This window comes from Schistocerca gregaria, chromosome 11, assembly GCF_023897955.1.
Source record: "Schistocerca gregaria isolate iqSchGreg1 chromosome 11, iqSchGreg1.2, whole genome shotgun sequence".
In the NCBI taxonomy this organism is placed as follows: domain Eukaryota; kingdom Metazoa; phylum Arthropoda; class Insecta; order Orthoptera; family Acrididae; genus Schistocerca; species Schistocerca gregaria.
In genome coordinates this window covers 77,837,602-77,857,823 of record NC_064930.1, presented here as the reverse complement: position 1 = coordinate 77,857,823, position 20,222 = coordinate 77,837,602, and the positions used below count along the sequence as shown (strand labels likewise).

The 20,222-nt window shown below is 38.4% G+C and overlaps 1 protein-coding gene across 1 annotated transcript in view; it reads left to right on the top strand.

Moving 5' to 3' along the window:
* Positions 1-12,808: 12,808 nt before the first annotated feature.
* The window catches only part of LOC126295032 (plasma membrane calcium-transporting ATPase 2-like), a 606,942-nt gene continuing 599,528 nt past the window's right edge, over positions 12,809-20,222 (top strand). Inside the window, exon 1 of the mRNA XM_049987282.1 lies at positions 12,809-12,885. Within this exon, the coding sequence (XP_049843239.1) occupies positions 12,877-12,885 (9 nt within the window). The 5' untranslated portion in view covers positions 12,809-12,876. The remainder of the gene's footprint in view (positions 12,886-20,222) is intronic.

Genomic DNA, 20,222 nt, shown 5'->3' with positions numbered 1-20,222 from the left:
TTTACAATTTTGCCAAGGTTCTACAGCTAAAAGAAAAAAGCATTTATTATAAACAGTATGTTGATGAGATTTTATTGCCAATAGAGAATGACCTGGGTGAGGTTAACGCATTTTCCCAATCAGTAGGCAACATACACTTCATTAACTACCTTGACCTTTTTGTTAAGAAAGTTGACAACAAACACGAATTTTTGATTTTCAAGAAACAACACATATAGTATCATCAATACCAGTTCATGTCATCCTCCATGATATAAAAATGCCTACTTCACCTCAGTGATTCACTGACTCTTTTGCCGACCTTTCGCCAAAAGTCAAATACATAAAGAATTCAGAAGTTTAACTAAATTGCAATAACTAATGGTTTTCTGTAAATGATGCCGTACACTCTTCTAATGGGCTGAAGAAACAAAAAATAAACAGCAGACAAACACATACTCACCCAGAAAATAAAACTAATAATGAAATAATGAAACCCAGTCCAGTAAAATGTATGTCCCAGCAAATAGAGAAACGTTTCACGAAATCTAATCTTAGATGTTGCTTTCAAATTGGCAACACCTCAAAAACTTCAAGCGAAACAGAAATTGAAAAGTGAATATTACAAATTTGATGGCTTTGGAGTAAGCAGGATTGATTGTAGTACCATAACTGTGATAAAAATTATATCTGCCAATTCAGTCACTCTTTCAATGAGGGGTTTACAGAGCATTCACGGCAATGTTACAAAACTGCTTTGTAATTACAGTGACCAGAAACTGGTCAGCCGATAGGGAGTATTGAGAATAGTATGTATATTCTCCACAGAGTGTAAAAAGGCCATCTTTTCAACTTGTTAGAAGGGCTTAAAATTAATAAAACGAAGAAACGAGAGCCAGCAAGGGTGCTCAATGGGCACAGCGATTTTGTACCCAATTCCTATGTTGCTTTATTTAACAGTGCCCTATTATAATCACTGAACTTCTCTGATGTACATATTACCTTTTTCTTTACCCAGTATAGAGTACATTACATGTTTAAGCATGTCGCCCTCGTGTTTAAAGGCCCCTTCTGTGTTTGTATAACACATTTCTTTAACTAGATAATCTTATTAATTGACTGATGAGGAGTTTTATTATTCTCTTCTTGGAATGTCGTGTCATGAGAGGCCCTCTGGTGGTTTAGTTCCTCTGGCCGCTTCTCGTCTTACCTTCAATCTAGCGACCACACCGACAGAGGGCCATGATTACTTGCAACGGTCTGTTGTTTCACCCATTTGGCTTTTTCTGCTATTTATTTAATCATTTTTATATCACTTCCTACCTTAGTGTTCTTATGTATGCCAGTATATATTTATATAAAATCGCCATAAGCGCAGACCAACTTGTATTTTATCTGTGTAATAGTTTATATATCTCTTAAGCCAACTAAAGACTTTTACCTACTGTATTCTTCTTTTATTGCATATTGTACAGTTATATAACTGACAATTATGGGTAGGCCTACAATAGTGACATCTAATGAGGTTGTGACACAAACATTTTGTGGTTGCTGTGGATAGTTCGTTGTGAACAGTAGTGCTGTTAACAAGTGTACTCTACCAACACTGTGACCCTGTATGTACGATATTTTGGATATGCGCAATGATGCTGAGCTGGTTTTGTGTTTATCTTTCGACGATGCCACTGTGGCTTCCTTGCATTATGATGTGTTTTAAATAGGTCCACTTGGTCATATTTTATGTGCACGTTTTCGACATGTATGGCAGTATTGCTTTTCGTTATGGCCTATTTTATTGTTTTGAGATGTAGAGTCCACTACTTGCAGTTGCATTTTTCGCATGTTTTTTCACAGAATTAAAGATGGTCATCACAGACCAAAACTGGTAGTCTAAGGACTTCACAATTTTGTGATCAAAGACGGAAATCCAGCATTTAGGACAAAAATGTCATTTACCCACACGTTTAGACGTTTCTGAGGAGATAAAGTGGGACACGCTTCTGATCCAGCAGTAACGTTTTTTCTCATCCTCAGAGATTAATAACAAATTTGCGTCTGTTGTACGATCATCAGGAAGTTTTGTGAATTAAAGAGGACCAACCACATTGTGTGTAACAATATTGTCAGCTGACTCGCGAAACTTCAAGCTATGTACATATTTAAAAATATAGGGATTCATCACCAACAAGTTCATGGTCATATGGTTTAAATATATATCACCTAGTCCAACATATTTTAAATATGTCTGAGCTAAATGGAAACAATCTGTTCGTTATTGACTTCCTCTAATAAAGTATTATCTAACCACATTTTAATCTTCTAACATGAAATTACCCTATACCACATGGGAATTAATTTGGCATCTATCAAGTAGTACAATTTTATCATTGTTTTCAATAAACGTAGTAATTTTCTCATTATTTTTATCTTCAACCTGTTAACATACTTTTATAAATTCTTGATACTTTGGTTCATCTAAACATCTTGAATAAACGTTCAAGTGATTTATCTTACTTCAGTTTAACCGTGCTGGAGCTAGAATCTAACTGTTAATCATTAATGTTATGTTTCCGCAACCCCTTGGACCTATTATAGCACATCAAATAGAATTAGGTTGAAGCTTACTATTTTATTTTTTTGATTTCTTCTCTCGAATTCTTACTTTCCGTTTCCAATCTGTTTTCATTTAACTAAATGAATTTTTATTACTATTAAACAAGTCACCTATTTCAGTTGAGTGGAAAATCACCCGCAGAGGTTGCTGAGTGGTTCTAGGTGTTTCAGTCCGTAACAGTGTGACAGGGATGGTCACAGGTTCGAATCCTGCCCTAGGCATGGATGTGTGTGATGTCCTTAGGTTAGTTAGGTTTGAGTAGTTCTAAGATCTAGGGGACTGATGACCTCAGATGTTAAGTCCCATGGTGCTCCGAGCCATTCGAACCATTTTGGAAAATCATCAGCTCTTAGAAAAAGATTCATTGTACATATAAAAGAAAGTCATAGCAGTGTTGCACTAGTTGGATTTTATACATCTTTAACTCCAAATATAACACAAAAAGTAATAATTTATTTTGTGAGGGGGAAACGATAGAAATTCTGGTTGGCAAATGTAGCTTGAAAGCTTCGGAAAATTTATTCATTCCAAAAGGCCAAATATTCATATTAAAGCAGATGAAATTTTAAAGAGAATTGATGTTAAATTATATGTGGATATCAATGATAGTATCGGAAATGTGTTTGGATTTAGTAACCGATTATGGAAGCTGATGAAAAGTTGTTGATAATGGTGTTCTTAAATTTATTCCATTTGAGTTAATCAACATAAATTTTAATCTAGCTGATGGATTGTTCTGTGAATCATAGTGATCATTTTCACCAAGAAACTTATATTATTGCTTCATTCATGCCTGATGCTGAATTTAGTTGACCTGTAATTCAAAAACCACATTACCCTACATATATTCCAATTTTTGAGTGCACACAGGAATTAGAAATTATTGTAACTAATAAAAATGACAAATTGATTGACTTCAATAATGCTACTGTGATAGCTATTTTATAAATGGCAAAATAATTTTTTATCTTTAACAAATAACAAACAAAATTCCCTGTGAATGATAAATCAAAAATAATCTAAATATTCAAAAAGCTTATTCATACACAGTTGTACTTAGGTTTCAGTATTACTGAAGCTGCCGGTAAAGGTTACCCAACTTAAGATGACAAACATAAAAAATAATTGATAATTATGTGGCAAAGCAAATTGATTTTATAACCGTAAAGAAAGGAAATAATGTGATGTCTAGAACAGAGCATCCTTTTATTTCATCATCTGTTTTATTGAATTTGACTTCATCTCTTAATAATAAAATAAGTATAGAAAGACATACACTTTATAATGGTAAAGTAAAGTGTAAGAAAAATGAAGTGCTTTGTCCACTGAATATGCTTGGTGGTTAGTTAAAGAATTTTTTTGGGAAGGGATCTTACTGTAATTTTTACTTGGAGTTCCACTGCTGAACTTTCTCTTCTCGGTTGGACTGACTACAATGATGCTGAAGTAGAAATAAAAGAGACACTTCCAAAAGAAGGTAACAGTCTAATAGAATCTCAGGAAATTTGTGTACCTGTTGCTAAATATGAAACAAATTATGAGCCTGAACAACGAGAAAATAGTCTGAAGAATCCTAAAAATTCCAATTTCTTTCTATGAACTACACAGACTAGGTAGAAGGATTAAGTGGGAAGATAAATTTCGAGCTATAGCCCATGAATTGTTCCAACTATACTCTGATATGTCTAATTTATTTTTGTTGTTTTATCAACCTAATCGAAAAATTATCCAGATAACTGATTCATCTCAATATGATCACGTAATGCTGAGTAATCTATATTAGAAATATTTGAAAGCTCATGACACTTTTCTCGATATGAAACGAGTTTCTCAATTGAAAGGAAATGTTGGTGTAAATCCGTATAATATCATAAAAAATTATTCTGTTTATATGAAGAACATGACACACAGAAAAGATATCGTTACAAGTCGAAACACAACGACGAAATTGGTGGGTACCTTTAATGATAAGGTACCAAAAGACATTTCTGTATATACTCGTGATGTAAGAAAAATTCGACATGAAATTCTCAACACAGAATAACTTCTGAAAACTTTTATACTGAAAATTGCATATCTAATGATATCGAATTTTAGTCATTATTAGTTTTGTGGATAGTCCTTCCCATGTAGATTATGTTAGGTTATTTTTAATTTTGAAAATCGTTTAGTATTTGACTGAAGAATGGAAAAAATCGATCTATTCAGCAGGTCAGCTGGTGGGAGATATTGCATAGATCATGCCTCTAATGTGCCTCGCAGCTGATCGAAGTTCTTATCGCTGTCTAGCGTAGTATGAAGTTGCACTGTACTATCAAATTAGTTTCCTGGATGGCTTTAGTAGATGGAGCTGGTTCAGAAAACCACTAATAGATGTCTCACCTTTGTTCTGAAGTCATCTTCGTGCCTCAAATTCCAACGATATATATGATTTGGGAACATTTTTTCCTTACATAGTTGAACAGCTATAGGATTGGTTCAACTGGCCTATACTATTGGTATTTGCTATTGCCATCCACCACTCAAGCCCATCTGGATGAAAATGAGAGCATCTGCTGACAGAAGATGAGTGGATGACAGCATCCAAATCACAGTCCAACAGTGACAATCAGAATAAAAAAATAAAAAGCTCATTATCTTGAGCTTAATTTTATTTCAATTCTAGTGCACTCAGAATAGGCTTTGATTTTTATATATACCAGTAAGTGGCTATGTTGAGTGCGCTGGGCATATTGTTAACTGGCAGATGTTTTTTACAAAATTCATAAAAGACATTTTATAAAATTTGTAAAAAAAAGGTTGTGTATTAAAAACATGCCTAGTGCACACAGTGTACTAACTTACTACTGTAAACATGTCTCCAAGTTAGGAATAATTAAACTTCAGGCCTGCTGGTTATAGTTTCATAAGTACAGTAATGCATGTGGGTGCCTTGAAAAGTAATGCCTCCAAATTTCTTATTCTGTTCTCAGTATCAGATGAAATTTTACATGTCATGCACAGTACTCGGTCCACTTCCTGCTTTCCTCACGTAAGTTGAAACCCTCTGTTACTAGGGGGTTTCTAATTGCAATGTGTAACACGAAAATGTGTAATATAACTAAGTCAGTCCATGAGAATCCCTCAGGAGACAAATAGCATGAGTTTCAAGAGTTTGCCGATGCATTGTGCACCCTCTCCGTCTGTATGACAATACCAGACCACACACAAGTGCTGTGGTATCTGGAACAATCCGACGTGCCATGATCACTATCATTAGTCATCCTCCACATAGTACCAACTTAGCCCCATACGATTTCCATCTGTTTCCAAAACTAAAAACACGCCTTCGAGGGCGTCAGTTTGTTAGTGGTGAAGGCGTTGAAGCAGAAGTGGTTCCACGTATCTGTAAACGAAGCATAACATTCTGCACTGATGACATCAACATGTTGGTCTCTTGTTAGAGATATGTGTTTATCACCAGGGTGACTAGGTGCAAAAATAAATATGTAGACATTAATGATAAAGATGTAGAGTGTTAACAAAGTTAGTTTTACTTAAAAAGCTTTAAGAGTTTTCCAATAAATAATTCTGAGGCAATATTTATCAGCACACCCTTTCAGCTGTACTTGAGATTACTCAAGACTGGAGATTATTATCTATGATATCAAGAACTTCATGAGCTGGGATGTTGAAATACAGACTTCCCATAACAAAGTACGCTAGTACTGCCCCTTATGGTGCGTTCAGTATCTGCAGATGCTCAATAGCTTGCTTCTGGCTGTAACTATATTCGATTCCGAAAAAAATCCTCGTTTAAGGAACAGTTTATACATGAAGACTGAGCAGTTCAATCTATGGTAATATAGATGTTTATCAGATTGAGTGCCTACAGTGCAATTGCAAACATGTAGGCCAAATGGGAAGAAGCTTCCATATCATATATATGGAACACACTGCAGTGAATAATCTTTTCAGCCCTCTCTCTGTATTTAGTATTTAACAATCAAAGCTTACAGGACATTAGGAAAGAAGCCATACATATACAGCCTAAAGGTCTAATGCTTAACGTCTTGAGAGAAACTGAAGAAAGCCCTTGACAAACAAACTAAATTAAGGCATTATGGCATGTATAATAATTGCATACCCTGTTTTCAGATTATTACATCCTAGTGGATAAACCCACACTTCCTATACAGGATAAGAAGTGCCATTATTCAGCATTCAGATTTATATTATCGTGTTTTTGCACTTGCTTCTGCCATCTGCTACGTCCCTGGGGCTCTGTTCTGTATTGGAGTGGGATAATACATGTGATGAGAAAGCATTGGAATTTCATACTGTCTATATGATACATAGAATACTTTTCCCATGGTGTTGAGCTTACCCAAGTGATGGCGCCAACAGTTGACTCACTTACAAGGCATTTACACAGCCCATCATATTGCATTTTAACATTGATTTGTGGCTGGTACGGTCTTCTGGATGAGCGTCTATCCAGCATTCATAAGCCAGAATCTTTACATAAAGGAGTCACATCATGGATGGTCTGATGGCTGTGGGTGCAGGAGTCTTTCTACCATCTCTTTTTCTAATGTCATCGTGTCAAAGTTTGCTTACTTCACATTATGTGCGCACATGTTCATGACAAACTTAAGCTGTGATCACTGGAAGTTCATATTGATTTTGTAGTGTACTTAGTGTGACAAATGAATTGAGTGGGAAAGAATTTATTTTAATAAAAATATTAATTTTTCGAAGTTTCGTTCTTTATTCAGACAAAATGTGTTTCACTGCAGGGACATGCTTAGCCAGGGGCTGCTGGTTTGGTGCCAAATATCACTGGGTATCTTCATGAGCCCATGCTTGGTTCATATGCATATCATTCTGACACTGAGGATGCTGACGAAGCGATGCTTAGTTGAAGCATTACTGACATGGGAATTCTTCTAGAAAACCCTCCAGCAACCAAACAGAGAGTTGTGAATGGTCACGTGGGGGCTGATCTGACTCGCTTTTGGCAGCTAGCTTTTGTCTGGATCACTCATCCTTGTCTTTGACCATAAGCCTATCAGTTTGTTAATGGCCTCCCAAGTGCCCTTTCTATCCGTTAGAGAAATTTCAGAAATAAACACCATACAGTTGTTTTGAACCACACTGCGTTGGTCTCTTCAGAACAGTTTCCTCAATTTTCGTTCTCTCCCTGACACCAATTCCTGTATATGGGTGTGAGCCATGGGATTCGAACTAACGGATGCCACTTCTTTATGTCTATGTTATGGAGCCTCCTGCATGCTGCACATCGTTAGCCCATAACAACGCTACACTGTCGTAGACACGTAGTGAGCTCAGCCAGACTACACTGTAAGTCGTTCTCCTAACCTTTCTTGTCGTTCAGATGTGTCTACATATACACTTATTTTGAAATTAGATCTACAAGAACAGTGTGAAGAATATGTGCGAAGATAAGAAACTGAGCACAAAGCCTGTAAGACTGCTGTCAAGCAGTGTGGGACTTCATAATCATCATCATCATTTTCAAAAAGCTTTATCCCATTTTCCACTCCTTCAGCAGTGGCACTTTGAGCAAACCCTCCTTAAACTATGCCTATAATATAAGATCCTCGCCCTTTCCAAAATTCGAGTTTCTATCCTTAGTGGTTTGGGCCAGGTGATTATGAGACAGTGAATCAGTCTGGTCCTATTTCACATCCTTCGGGACTGAACTTCCAGAAACACTGAAAGATGCATTTTTTCTGTTCTTGACTGAGTGGGCAAATACCATGTTTCTTGGTTGTAGCTTTAAAAATACTTTAGTGGTTCTTTAATAATAATTTAGTTTCACTAAAACTTTCACTCACTATTTCCCCCCTATCCTTCCTCTCTCCCCCCCCCCTCCTACACACACACTGTGGTTAAATCTCGGTAAATACTGGAATATGTGTTTCCTTATCTCTGACCAAGAAACCAAATACCCATTTTGGTGTGTCTAGCTTTAAAATTGACTTATCAGCGACATATTTTCAAAGGTTTTCATCCCCTGTTTCACCCCTTTAGGGGTGGAATATCGAAGTCTCTGTTCTTAAACGACAACTAAAGTATAACATCAACAGCCATAGCAACTTTAAAGTTTCTGTTCTTGTTGGTTTAGGCTGGGCAATGATGAGACAATAGATCTGTCTGACCCTATATCACACCCTTAGGTACTGTATTTCCAAAAATAAAAAAAAAAGATATTTTTCTTTCATTTCTAACCAAGAAGTTAAATACTGTGTTTCAGAGATATAGCTTTAAAAACACTTTATCTGCTCTTTAATAAATTTCACCCACTTCTCCCCCGTCCTCCTCCCACAGGGCTCAAATTTCGGAAAATGTTGAAATATGTTAGTTTTTTTTCTGACTGAGAAACCAAATGCCAATTTTCGCGTATCTAGCTTCAAAATTGTCTTAATGGTGACATATTTTCAGACAGCTTTTCGTCCCTATTTCACCCCCTTACAGGTGGAATATAGGAAAATCCGTTCTTAAAGATGACTAAAGTATAAGATCAACACCCTCTGCAGCTTTCAAATTTCTACTCTTAGTGGTTTGGGCTGGGTGATGATGAGTTGGTGAGTGAATGAGTCAGTGAGGACAGTGCCTTTGTATATAGAGATTTCACCCCCTTAGAAGTGGAATTTCGAAAAATCCCTTCTTAAATGTTGCCTACAGTATAAGATACACACTCTGTCCAAAATTCAAGTTTCTATCCTTAGCGGTTTGGACTGGAGAGAGGAGGAGGGAGGGACTGAATTTCCAAAAACACTGAAACATGTATTTTTTTTATTTCTAAGTGAGAAGTGAAATACCAGGTTCCACACAAGCAGCTTTAAAAATATTTTAGTAGTTCTTCAATAATGATTTAGTTTCATAAAAAAATCACCCACTATTTCATCCTCACATTGGTTAAATTTAGAAAAATGCTGAAACATGAGTTTCTTTATTTCTGACTGAGAAATCAAATACCAATTTTTGTAGGTCTGGCTTCAAAATTCCCTTAATAACGACATTTTTTAAACAATCATTCATCTCCTTTTTTATTCCTTTAGGGGTGGGATATCGAAGAATCCGTTCTTAAACGACTCCAACACTATAAAATCAACACCACTGCAAATTTCAAGTTTCTGTCTTTAGTGGTATGGGCTGGGCGATGATGAGTCAGTGAGTGCGTTAGTCAGTCAGGCACTGCCTTATATACAAGGTGATTGACTCATCATGACTGGGCTTAATATCTCACGAAATAAGCGTCAAACGAAAAAACTACAAAGAACGAAACTTGTATAGCTTGAAGGGGGTCACCAGATGGCGCTATGGTTGGCCCACTAGATAGCGCTGCCATAGGTCAAACGGATATCAACTGTGTTTTTTAAATAGGAACCCTCACTTATAATTACATATTTGTGTAGTACGTAAGGAAATATGAATGTTTTAGGTGGACCACTTTTTTCACTTTGTGATAGATGGCGCTGTAATAGTCACAAACATATAGCTAACAATTTTAGATGAACAGTTGGTAACAGTTAGGTTTTTTTAAAATTAAAATGCAGAATGTAGGTACGTTTCAACATTTTATTTCGGTTGTTCCAATGTGATACATGTACCTCTGTCAACTTAACATTTCTGATAACGCATGCTGTTACAGAGTGATTACCTGTAAATACCATATTAATGCAATAAATGCTCAAAATAATGTACATCAACCTCAGTGCATTTGGAAATACGTGTAAGGACATTCCTCTCAACAGTGAGTAGTTCGCCTTCCGTAATGTTCGCACATGCATTGACAATGCGCTGATGCATGTTGTCAGGCGTTGTCAGTGGATCACAACAGCAAGTATCCTTCAACTTTCCCCACAGAAAGAAATCCGGGGACGTCAGATCCGGTGAACGTGCAGGCCAATCCACCTGTCACAGAATATGCTATTCAATACCACTTCAACCACACGCGAGTTATATGCCGGACATCCATCATGTTGGAAGTACATCAACATTCTGTCATGCAGTGAAACATCTTGCCGTAACATCGGTAGAACATTACGTAGGAAATCAGCATACATTTGCACCATTTAGATTGCCATCGATAAAATGGGGGCCAATTATCCTTCCTCCCATAATACTATACATTAACCCGCCAAGGCCGCTGATGTTCCAGTTGTCGGAGCCATCGTGGATTTTCCCTTGCCCAATAGTGCATATTACGTCGGTTTACGTTACCGCTGTTGGTGAATGACGCTTCGTCACTAAACAGAACGCATGCAAAAAACCTGTCATAATCCTGTAGTTTTTCTTGCGCCCAGTGGCAGAACTGTACACGACGCTCAAAGTCGTCGCCATGCAATTCCTGGTGCATAGAAATATGGTACGGGTGCTACTGATGTTGATGTAGCATTTTCAACGCCGACGTTTTTGAGATTCCCGATTCTCGCGCAATTTCATCATTTGTTGCACGTCGTGGTTGACGTTTCACATGTGGGTGAACACTTCCTGTTGCCTTAAATAACGCAAGTATCCAGCGAACGGTCCGGACACTTGGATGATGTCGTCCAGGATACCGAGCAGCATATATAGCACATGCTCGTTGGGCATTTTGATCACAACAGCCATCATCAACACGATATCGACCATTTCCGCAATTGGTTCAAAATGATCAAATATGTGTGAAATCTTATTAACGTAACTGCTAAGGTCATCACTCCCTAAGCTTACACACTACTTAACCTAAATTACCCTAAGGACAAACTCACAAACCCATGCCCGAGGGAGGACTTGAACCTCCGCCGGAACCCCGCAATTGGTAAACAGTCCATTTCATCACAGGTAATCTATCACGAAGCAAATACCGTCCGCACTGGCGAAATGTTACGTGATACCACGTCTTATACGTTTGTGACTCTTACAGCGCAACAAAACGAAAAAAGTGGCCCAACTAAAACATTCATATTTCTTTACGTACTACACGAATGTGTAATAAAAAATGCGGGTCCTATTTAAAAAAAAAAAAAAACGCAGTTGATATCCATTTGACCTATGGCAGTGCCATCTAGCGGGCCAACCATATCGCCATCTGGTTTCCCGCTTCAAGCTAGACGAGTTGCGTTCTTTATAGTTTTTAAGTTTGATGCTTATTTCGTGAGGTATTTGGCCCAGTCACCATCAATGGACCACCCTTTATACAGAGACTATCAGGCAAGGTGCTCCAGTAACAAGATATTCGACTTGCATTTAAGAGGACTTGTCTAGCTATCAAGATTTAGCTTTTCCGCTGTTTACTTAAATAATTTGACGCAAATGCCAGGATTATTCCCCAGGAAACCATAGTATGACGTTTCTCCCTATGCTACCGTAATCCACGCTTGTTCACAATCTCAAATAAAGTCGTCAACAACAGGACATTAATCCTTTAATCCTCCATGTGAAATTCCTTGTATAAAATTAACATTTCCACTACATTGTGAAACACTGATCTTCCTTTGTGACACACAGTGACTCAGCAATAACATTCTCATGCTGCATCTGTAAATGGGACAAGAAGAGTCGCGAATACATATAACAGTGAGAAGTACCCTCTGTCATACACTTAATGCTTCGCAGAATATAGGTGCAGAGGCCAAAGACTACAAAACACTGGTAGTATTATTACACAAACACTTCGTGAAACCGAAAACAAGAAGCAAACAGGTTACTGTGGACAGTATATATATCGGTCGCTTAACTTCCAACGCTGCAGTCCGAGATGAAATGAAAATATTATTCCTTAACTTAATTTGGTAATGGAGAATTTGGATCATGAAAGTAGTTCGTTCTGATGATAAATTTACAGAAACTGAGCTAACGAGAGCAAATTAAATGTGTCGTCATTTAAGATACACTCCAGATAAAGCCCTCTAAGGATTTTCAATTTCGTCCACACGTTTTTCCCAATTACCGTCTTCAGCGATATGCCTCCGTATCCAGCAGTGTTCACTGATGGTGATCTGCGGCAATGACTAATATCAAGTCATAAATAATTCTAAAAATTACTATATTGATTTTATTTTATGAAATGAGATTTTTGCTGTGAAGAGCAGGTTTCTTAAAATTATCACCACCTCTTTGTCAAAAAGAAATATAGAACTATGTTTAATTTCAGAGTATTATTTTCTTTGGGTTCCAAAGACAAAAGGAAGCGTAATGACTAATGATCGAACAGTTGGTCTTCAGCTTTTGAAATGATGAGGTTTTCTGTTGTGCAAGTACTTTCCTAGAAATAATAATGTACTTCGAAGATGCATATTGTACGTATTGTAAATGCATTGTTTTCGGTAAAGAAGTCAAGGGGTAAATTTTCGAAGCGCATTCAAGATTTCTGAAAAAAGTTCGCTAATGCATTACGAAGACTGAATATGGCGGATAGTAAGTGAGAATATATGCGTTGAATCGTAGATAACTTAATTTGCTGACATAGTACTTGCTGATGAATTGGTAGCTATAATTTTCTGGTTCTTTCAAAGAATGTCGGAACTTTGTCGTTGTATGTAGATTATCTTAAGTTTCTGGGCAAAAGCAACACGATAAGAAAAGCCGGTGGCACTTTTAAATTTTATTGTACGGTGTGATTGCATTAGACAATGTGTCCAGTATGTGCTCTTATTTTTTATTTCAAAGTTGGCATTTCTTATAAATGTGCCATGTCATTACTGCTCGTGAGCAAGCCTATTACGTTGTATCCAATTCTTTCAGTTTAGCAGCAAGAAAAGTTTTTCCGTATACATTTAAAGCGGTTGGCAAGCCTGTCAAGAGACGAATCTTCTCCCCAATAGAATGCCTTTTTCATAATGCGTTCACACCATTTTATTAAGGAGATTTGTGTCTTTGTTGTGACAGTCATTTCTTTCTTTGATTAAACGTTACGTAATGGATATCGGCGCATTTTTCGTATTTCGTACGTGATAGATTAATCCAAATACTAGTCGGAAACTTGCCCATTACCTGTATACACTACGTATTCATAATTTACATTGCAGTTGTAGTTCTTAGGATAAGCGCGATAAACGTCAAAGGTACGTTTACATAGGACGCGAACGTAAACTGTACGCATCGCCGTGGGTCAATCTGTTACCACAGCCATTATTTGGCGTTCAAATTCGGTGGATTCTTAAAATCACAACTAGATTATTTCCATTCAACCTGACGTAGACGTTGGGCTACGCTCTATGTTACCACAGCAAAGATAAAGAGGCTTTTACTGGATTAATATTCATTTTCGTAAAAAAAAAAAAAAAAAAAAAAATCATTAAATGAGTCAATAAATCATGCATTACAAGTTCAGTGGTATGCAGCTGAGATTAGCATAGCTTGCAACATTATGAAGATTGATCTTATAGGTTATACTTGTATGGATAACATAATGAGTATTGAGCTATAAACCGGTTTGTTGTTAAATTTGAAACGGTTGCTATGGTTTGTGAAGATGGATATTCTGTGATTAGAAGAAGAGAATGTTACCTAAGAGTAATTTCTATTGTAGAACAGACATGACATAAAATGGGTGTTGTCTCTACTTTGACATTTTCTGGAGAAAAATTTGTTGAGCTGGCTACAGAACGTTCTATGCAGTTTGATATAAATATCAGGGTTTCTAATAGATATAAACATGTGGTCTTTCATATTAATAGTATGTGATTTGTAAGGTGGGACAGTTGCCATGGAGTAACACATGAATAGTGATCAATTATAAGTACTCACTTATACCATGTAAACTAAATCATTGTGGAGCTATATATAACCACATGCATATAACACTCAATGTCAGCATAATGGTTGACTAATGGACAAGTTCCTGTGAAATAATGAATGTAGAGCATCAGTACCCACAGCAGATGGACTAATCAAATTAATTGTAAATTCCACGGTTATTGTGTAGTTTAGCTTGTGTTAATGTTATTCTTTTGTAGAAAACAAATAAAAATAAAAGATTTAGAATGTCTTGTCAATCTGAACTTGGTACTGTTTACAGCTGCCCTTATCTAGTTTTTCCATTCCTTTGTTCACCTTCCCGTCACAGGTGTGTACCCTGCCATGCTCCTCTTACACATTATAGAGCTGATATCAGTTTAGGAGAATGTTAGACTGGCTACCGTATTGTTTTTGGTCAGAAATGCAGATTGAAAATGGATGAGAGACTGGAGTACTCATAATGAAAAGTTTGACACTGCGTAGTTAACATTTTTCAGTAGTAGGTGATGGCAGTTGCTAACAAGCCTGTGTTCATAAGCATAAAATTATATTTGATAAAACAAAATGAGAAGAATGTATCAGTTTTTTTATGACTTATTTATTGCTGGTAGCACTATGTCTTTAACTCCAATGTTGTTGTTTCTCCCCTGTTTAGTGATACTTTAAGATTTTGTCTTGTAAGAATATGCTTCAGTTTCTAAGATGGTTTTGCTTATTTATAAGTCTTATGATCTTTTGCAGTAAAAGTAATTTATTGAACAGCAAAGATCCATAACTATTTTGAAAGGTTATGGTACTTTGAAATCATTACATTTAGTTATTCTGATAAAATTTATGTTATCTGCTGTGTAGAATGTTTCGTGTGATGTTGAATAGAAAGATATATATGTTCCCTTGCTAATGTTAACTTGTTTAAATTCTAACAGACATTATTCTTGAAACTGTATTGTCAGTGTCAGGGCCACAATTTTTAAAGTATATCATAGAATCTGTTTGACCATGTTGCTTAGTTCCAGTGTACTGTTCCAAAGTGTCTGAATGATTACACCTATAATTTACAAAAGAAAAAGGTTTGCGGCTCTATCGAATAAGTATTTGTCTTTCAATATAGTATTATATTAGCCAATAACTTTTTCTGCAATTGTGGGTATTGTGATTCCAGCCCTTCCTTCACTTATGGTGGTTGTAGCATTCAATGCTGTATTACAAATTAATGTTCTACAATATATTGCTTCTTCAGGTGTTGAATGGTTTTTTCCTATCTGATTATTTATTTTTTGACCAGTTAACATAATATTAGGTCATTGTATTACTGTTTCATATGGTGTGTGTATAAACACTTGAAAGTAATTTGAAATTACGAATCTGTTGTAGAATAAAGTATCTATGGAACTTAACTGAGATAATGTTTCATAATGTTGCTCACTCTTAGGTAGGCCTAATTGTGTGACATGAAGTATTCTGATTGTGCTTCATTAATCTTCTTGACAAAGGCTACTACATTTACATTTTGAAAGTTACAGAAACCACATTCTTTGTAATCTAATTGTAAGTTTGTGCAGGAAACTACATAACACTTCATGTGGTATGATGTCGACCGAGGGGGGGGGGGGGGGGGGGGTCAGGGGTTGTGAGAGTAGACGGCTGCGTTCATACAAGAGTCTGCTGAGTTCTCTTATGTTACAAAACATATCTTTCAACTGTTCCTTAAGCTCAATAAGTAAATGATCATTACCATTGCTGAAGCCTAGAACTACTAAACAGTTACAGAACATTTGTGGGGTCATGTTGTCCATAGTAGCTTTAGAATTCTTGAGGGTATTTTGTTCTTTTGTTGAAACTACAATTTTTTTTTTTTAATTAGGCGCATTTCACGTTATTCTGGTAAAGCACCATTAGTTATCTGTAATTGTCACCCACATTTTGATTTGTTTTGCAGTTAATTAACAATATGCTGATTTTTATTTATGATGATTTTCGCTTGATTTCTCACTTATATCAGGAAATGCTGTCTGCTAGCACATTGTTGATGCTTTTGTTCTTTAGACACTGGTAGTTGTTGTCTAATTTTTAGTTGTTTTGCAGCACTGTGCATTTCTTATTTTTTGCACAACACTGTTTTCTGTTTTTAGTACTTCTGAGTATGTGTTGTGGTTTGTGTTTTGTAGTGTTGCCAATATAACCTTGCCATGTTATTTTATTTGTGTAATTGTATCGAATTATGTTGCTGTGTATTTGTGTACTGTGTAAGACTAGGTAAGGAATAGTGATAGAATGTTTTGTGGGAGGGAGAAACCATGAGAGGACATAAGTTTGTAGTAGTGTGAAGGAGTGTGAGTTGGAGGAGGTGAGGAGCAAGAAGTTAAATGAAATTGATTGTAAGGGGTGGGTGGGTGGAAAGGGGTGAGGGGTGAAAAAGGCTCGTTTCTTTTTCATGTAATTTCTTTCAGTTATTTTATGTAGAGCCTGATTTCCAGTATTTATTTGGTTACTGAGCAACTGTTTTTGTGTTAATGATTTGTGCGTGTGAAAATTTTCCAGGAATGAGTGGAGGGGTCTGTCTCTACTGATTATTATGATATTCATATGTTTTTCAATATTCCTTGGTCTATGGTGTTCTTGTTTTACATGATCTGCATATGTTGAATGGTTTGTACCATATTTAAATGCTCTGATGTGTTCTTTACATCTTGTGTGGAATGTCATGCCAGTCATTTCAATGTATACCATTCCACAACCTTTGCAACTGTGTTGATAGATACCAGAGATATGTGTTTTTAATTGAATTGTGTTTTTTTGCAAGCAACATTTATGCCTTGTTTTTTGAATATAAAAGAACAAGACCCCCCCCCCCCCCCCCTGCAGATCCGGGGGTTAGATTAGGCCCACGGTGTTCCTGCATGTTGTAAGAGGCAGCTAAAAGGAGTCTCACATATTTCGGCCTTTGTGATAGTTCCCTGTAGAATTTGACCTCCATTCTTCAAAATTTTCCCGAAGAGCGGGCCAATTGGGGAAGAACGCCTTACATAGTGCATCATGCTTTGATATCTTTAGCCCACTTTATCACTGTCGAATTTGTCCCGTTCATTCTCCATCTCTTGGGCGAGAAAACCTTCCTGGATGCATTTTCCACAAAGCCCTATGCAGTATCGCTTCTTGAGTTGACGGTGACTGGAATTCTTTGCACCTGATATCCAGCATGGTAGCCAGTCCGTTGTGATGGGGTTGCCACGTACCCTCTTGGTTGTAGCCGCCTGACTACACAGGGATTGCTCTGCTGATGCCTGTGCCGTTAACTCCCCATATATGCCAAGGGGTAGTGCACATCCCCCTGGGACATCAGGACTCCCAGCAGTGGCTATCCAGCCAGGTGGCCGTTGCTGTGGCTGGGTGGCACCCGTGGGGAGAATCCCTGGTCAGAGTGGGTGATCAGGGCAGATGACACGCAATGAAGCGTAGTCCCATCATCTCTTGCTGGTGGTGAATCACCAGCAGTCTCTTTAAGTGTTCACGAGCTCAATTCAATGCACAGAAATACGACCCCAAATCATTCCCCTCCCTGGCCACACCATGGGAGGAACATCGGGCTGAGGATGGAAAGATCGGGGATCTTTCATGGCGATGAAGCCTCAGTTTTTGGTTGAGCATTTGAATGACAAGTTTAGGGAGGTGGAAGGATTGTCCAAAATGAGATCTGGGCCAGTCTTGATCAAAACAGCATCCTCTGTCAAGTCACGGGAGTTACTGACTTGTGACAAGCTGGGGGATGTTTCTGTAACCATCACACCCCATAAGAGCTTAAATATGGTCCAGGATATCATATTTCACAGGTACCTTCTTTTGCAGTCTGTCAATTTAGAGGAGCAAGGTGTAAATTTCGTCCAGCGTGTCCACTGGGGTACGAGGGGTAATCAGGTTGCTACTGGTGCCTTCATCCTGGCCTTCAAGGGTGGTACATTGCCCAAGAAGGTCAAGGCGATAGTCTACCACTGTGATGTAAAGTGCTATCTCCCTCCCCCCGATGCAGTGCTTTAAGTGCAGGAAGTTCAGCCATATGTCTCCCAGCTGCACTTCCAGTGTCACATGTTGAGATTCTAATTGCCCATCGCGTCCCAATACTCACGTGGCCCACCACCCATCTGTGTCAGCTGCGGAGAGCATCATTCGCCTTGCTTGCCAGACTGCAGGATTTTCCAGAAAGGAAGGAAAATCGTGGATCATGGAGTACAAGACCCTGGATTGACTGCCCTACACTGAGGCTAAGAGAAAATTTGAACACATGCATCCTGTATGTATGACATCGTCTTACGCCAGAGCTACAACCGCCAACCCCAGTAACCTCTCTGAGCCGGAAGACTACACCTGCCCCCTTGGTAGTGGGGGCATTTTCCTCCTGCACCACCTACTTCTGGAGCAACACCCCCATTCCCCCCCCAACCATCGAGGATGTCAATCTGCCCATCCCCACTTCTAAGCTGGAGAAGCGTAAGTCCTCACCTTCACCTTCACTTACTAGGAAGGGGTCCTTTGGATCACTCTCTTCCCAGGTTTCTTCTAGTGGGAAAGACAACACCCACCAGTGGCTAAAGAACCCAAAAGCAGCTGGTTGTAGGGCTTCACGCTCATTCTCAGTCCCGGAGACTGAGCCAGTAAAGTCCTCCTAGCCAGGGAAACCCAAGGAGCAGTGAGAGAAGTACAAAAAGAAGAACCCTAAGACCAAGGAAATTGTGGTGGCACCCACACCACCGCTATCTACAAGCTGTGAGGATGGGGTAGAGATTCTGGTGTCCGCTGAGGACCTAGTCTCGTCAGACCCTCAGACACATTGGATATAGACTGCTCAGGCAATAAGTCGTTGGCAGCAGGTGACTCGGAGGCTTAAACTGCTTCATTGAATGTTCAATGCCGTCAGTGTCTCACGCTGTCATCATCCTCCAGTGGAATTGTGGCAGTTTTTTCCACCACTCGGCTGAGCTACGGCAGCTGTTTAGCTTTACACCTCCTTTCTGCATTGCCTTCCAGGAAACCTGGATCCCAGCAATGCGGAACCCTGCCCTCCACGGCTATAAGATATATTTCAGTAAGTGTAGCAACTGTAATAGTGTGTCGGTCAGTGTGGAGTTCGCATTTATGTCCTAAACTCAGTCTGTAGTGAAACTGTGCTTATTCAAACACCCCTTTGGAGCTGCAGCTGTCAGAACAAGGATGACACAGGAAATAACTGTCTGCAATGTCTACCTTCGTCCAGATGGTGCAGTACACCTGAATGTATTAGCTGCACTGATTGATCAACTCCCTAAACCTTTCCTACTTTTGGGAGATTTTAACACCCATAACCCCTTGTTGGGTGGCACTGTGCTGACAGGCAGAGGTAGAGGTGTTGAAACTTTACTGTCTCAGACCTCTGCCTCTTAAATACTGGGGCCGCTACACATTTCAGTGTGGCTCACTGTAGTTACTGGGCCACTGGTTTATCAATTTTGCAGCCCAGGACTTCTCCCATCTATCCAGTACACATGATGACCTGTGGGGTAATGACCCCTTCCCCATCATCTTGTCATTGCCCCAGCATCAAGCCCATAGATGTCTGCCCAGATGGACTTTAAACAAGGCGGACTGGGAAACTTTCACCTGTGTTGTCACTGTTTAATCTCTCCACATGGTAATGTCGATGTGATGTTTGAGCATGTGACTACAGCAATTGTTTATGCAGCAGAAAATGCGATCCTTCACTCTTTAGGGTGCCCAAGGTGTAAGGCAGGACTTTGGTGGTCGCTGGACGTCGCTGAAGAAATTAGTGTTGGTGAGCTCTAAGAGTGACACCCTTACCTGGAGCACCTAATAGCCTTTAAACAGCTCTGTGCCCGCGTTCACCAACTTATCAGATGACAGAAGC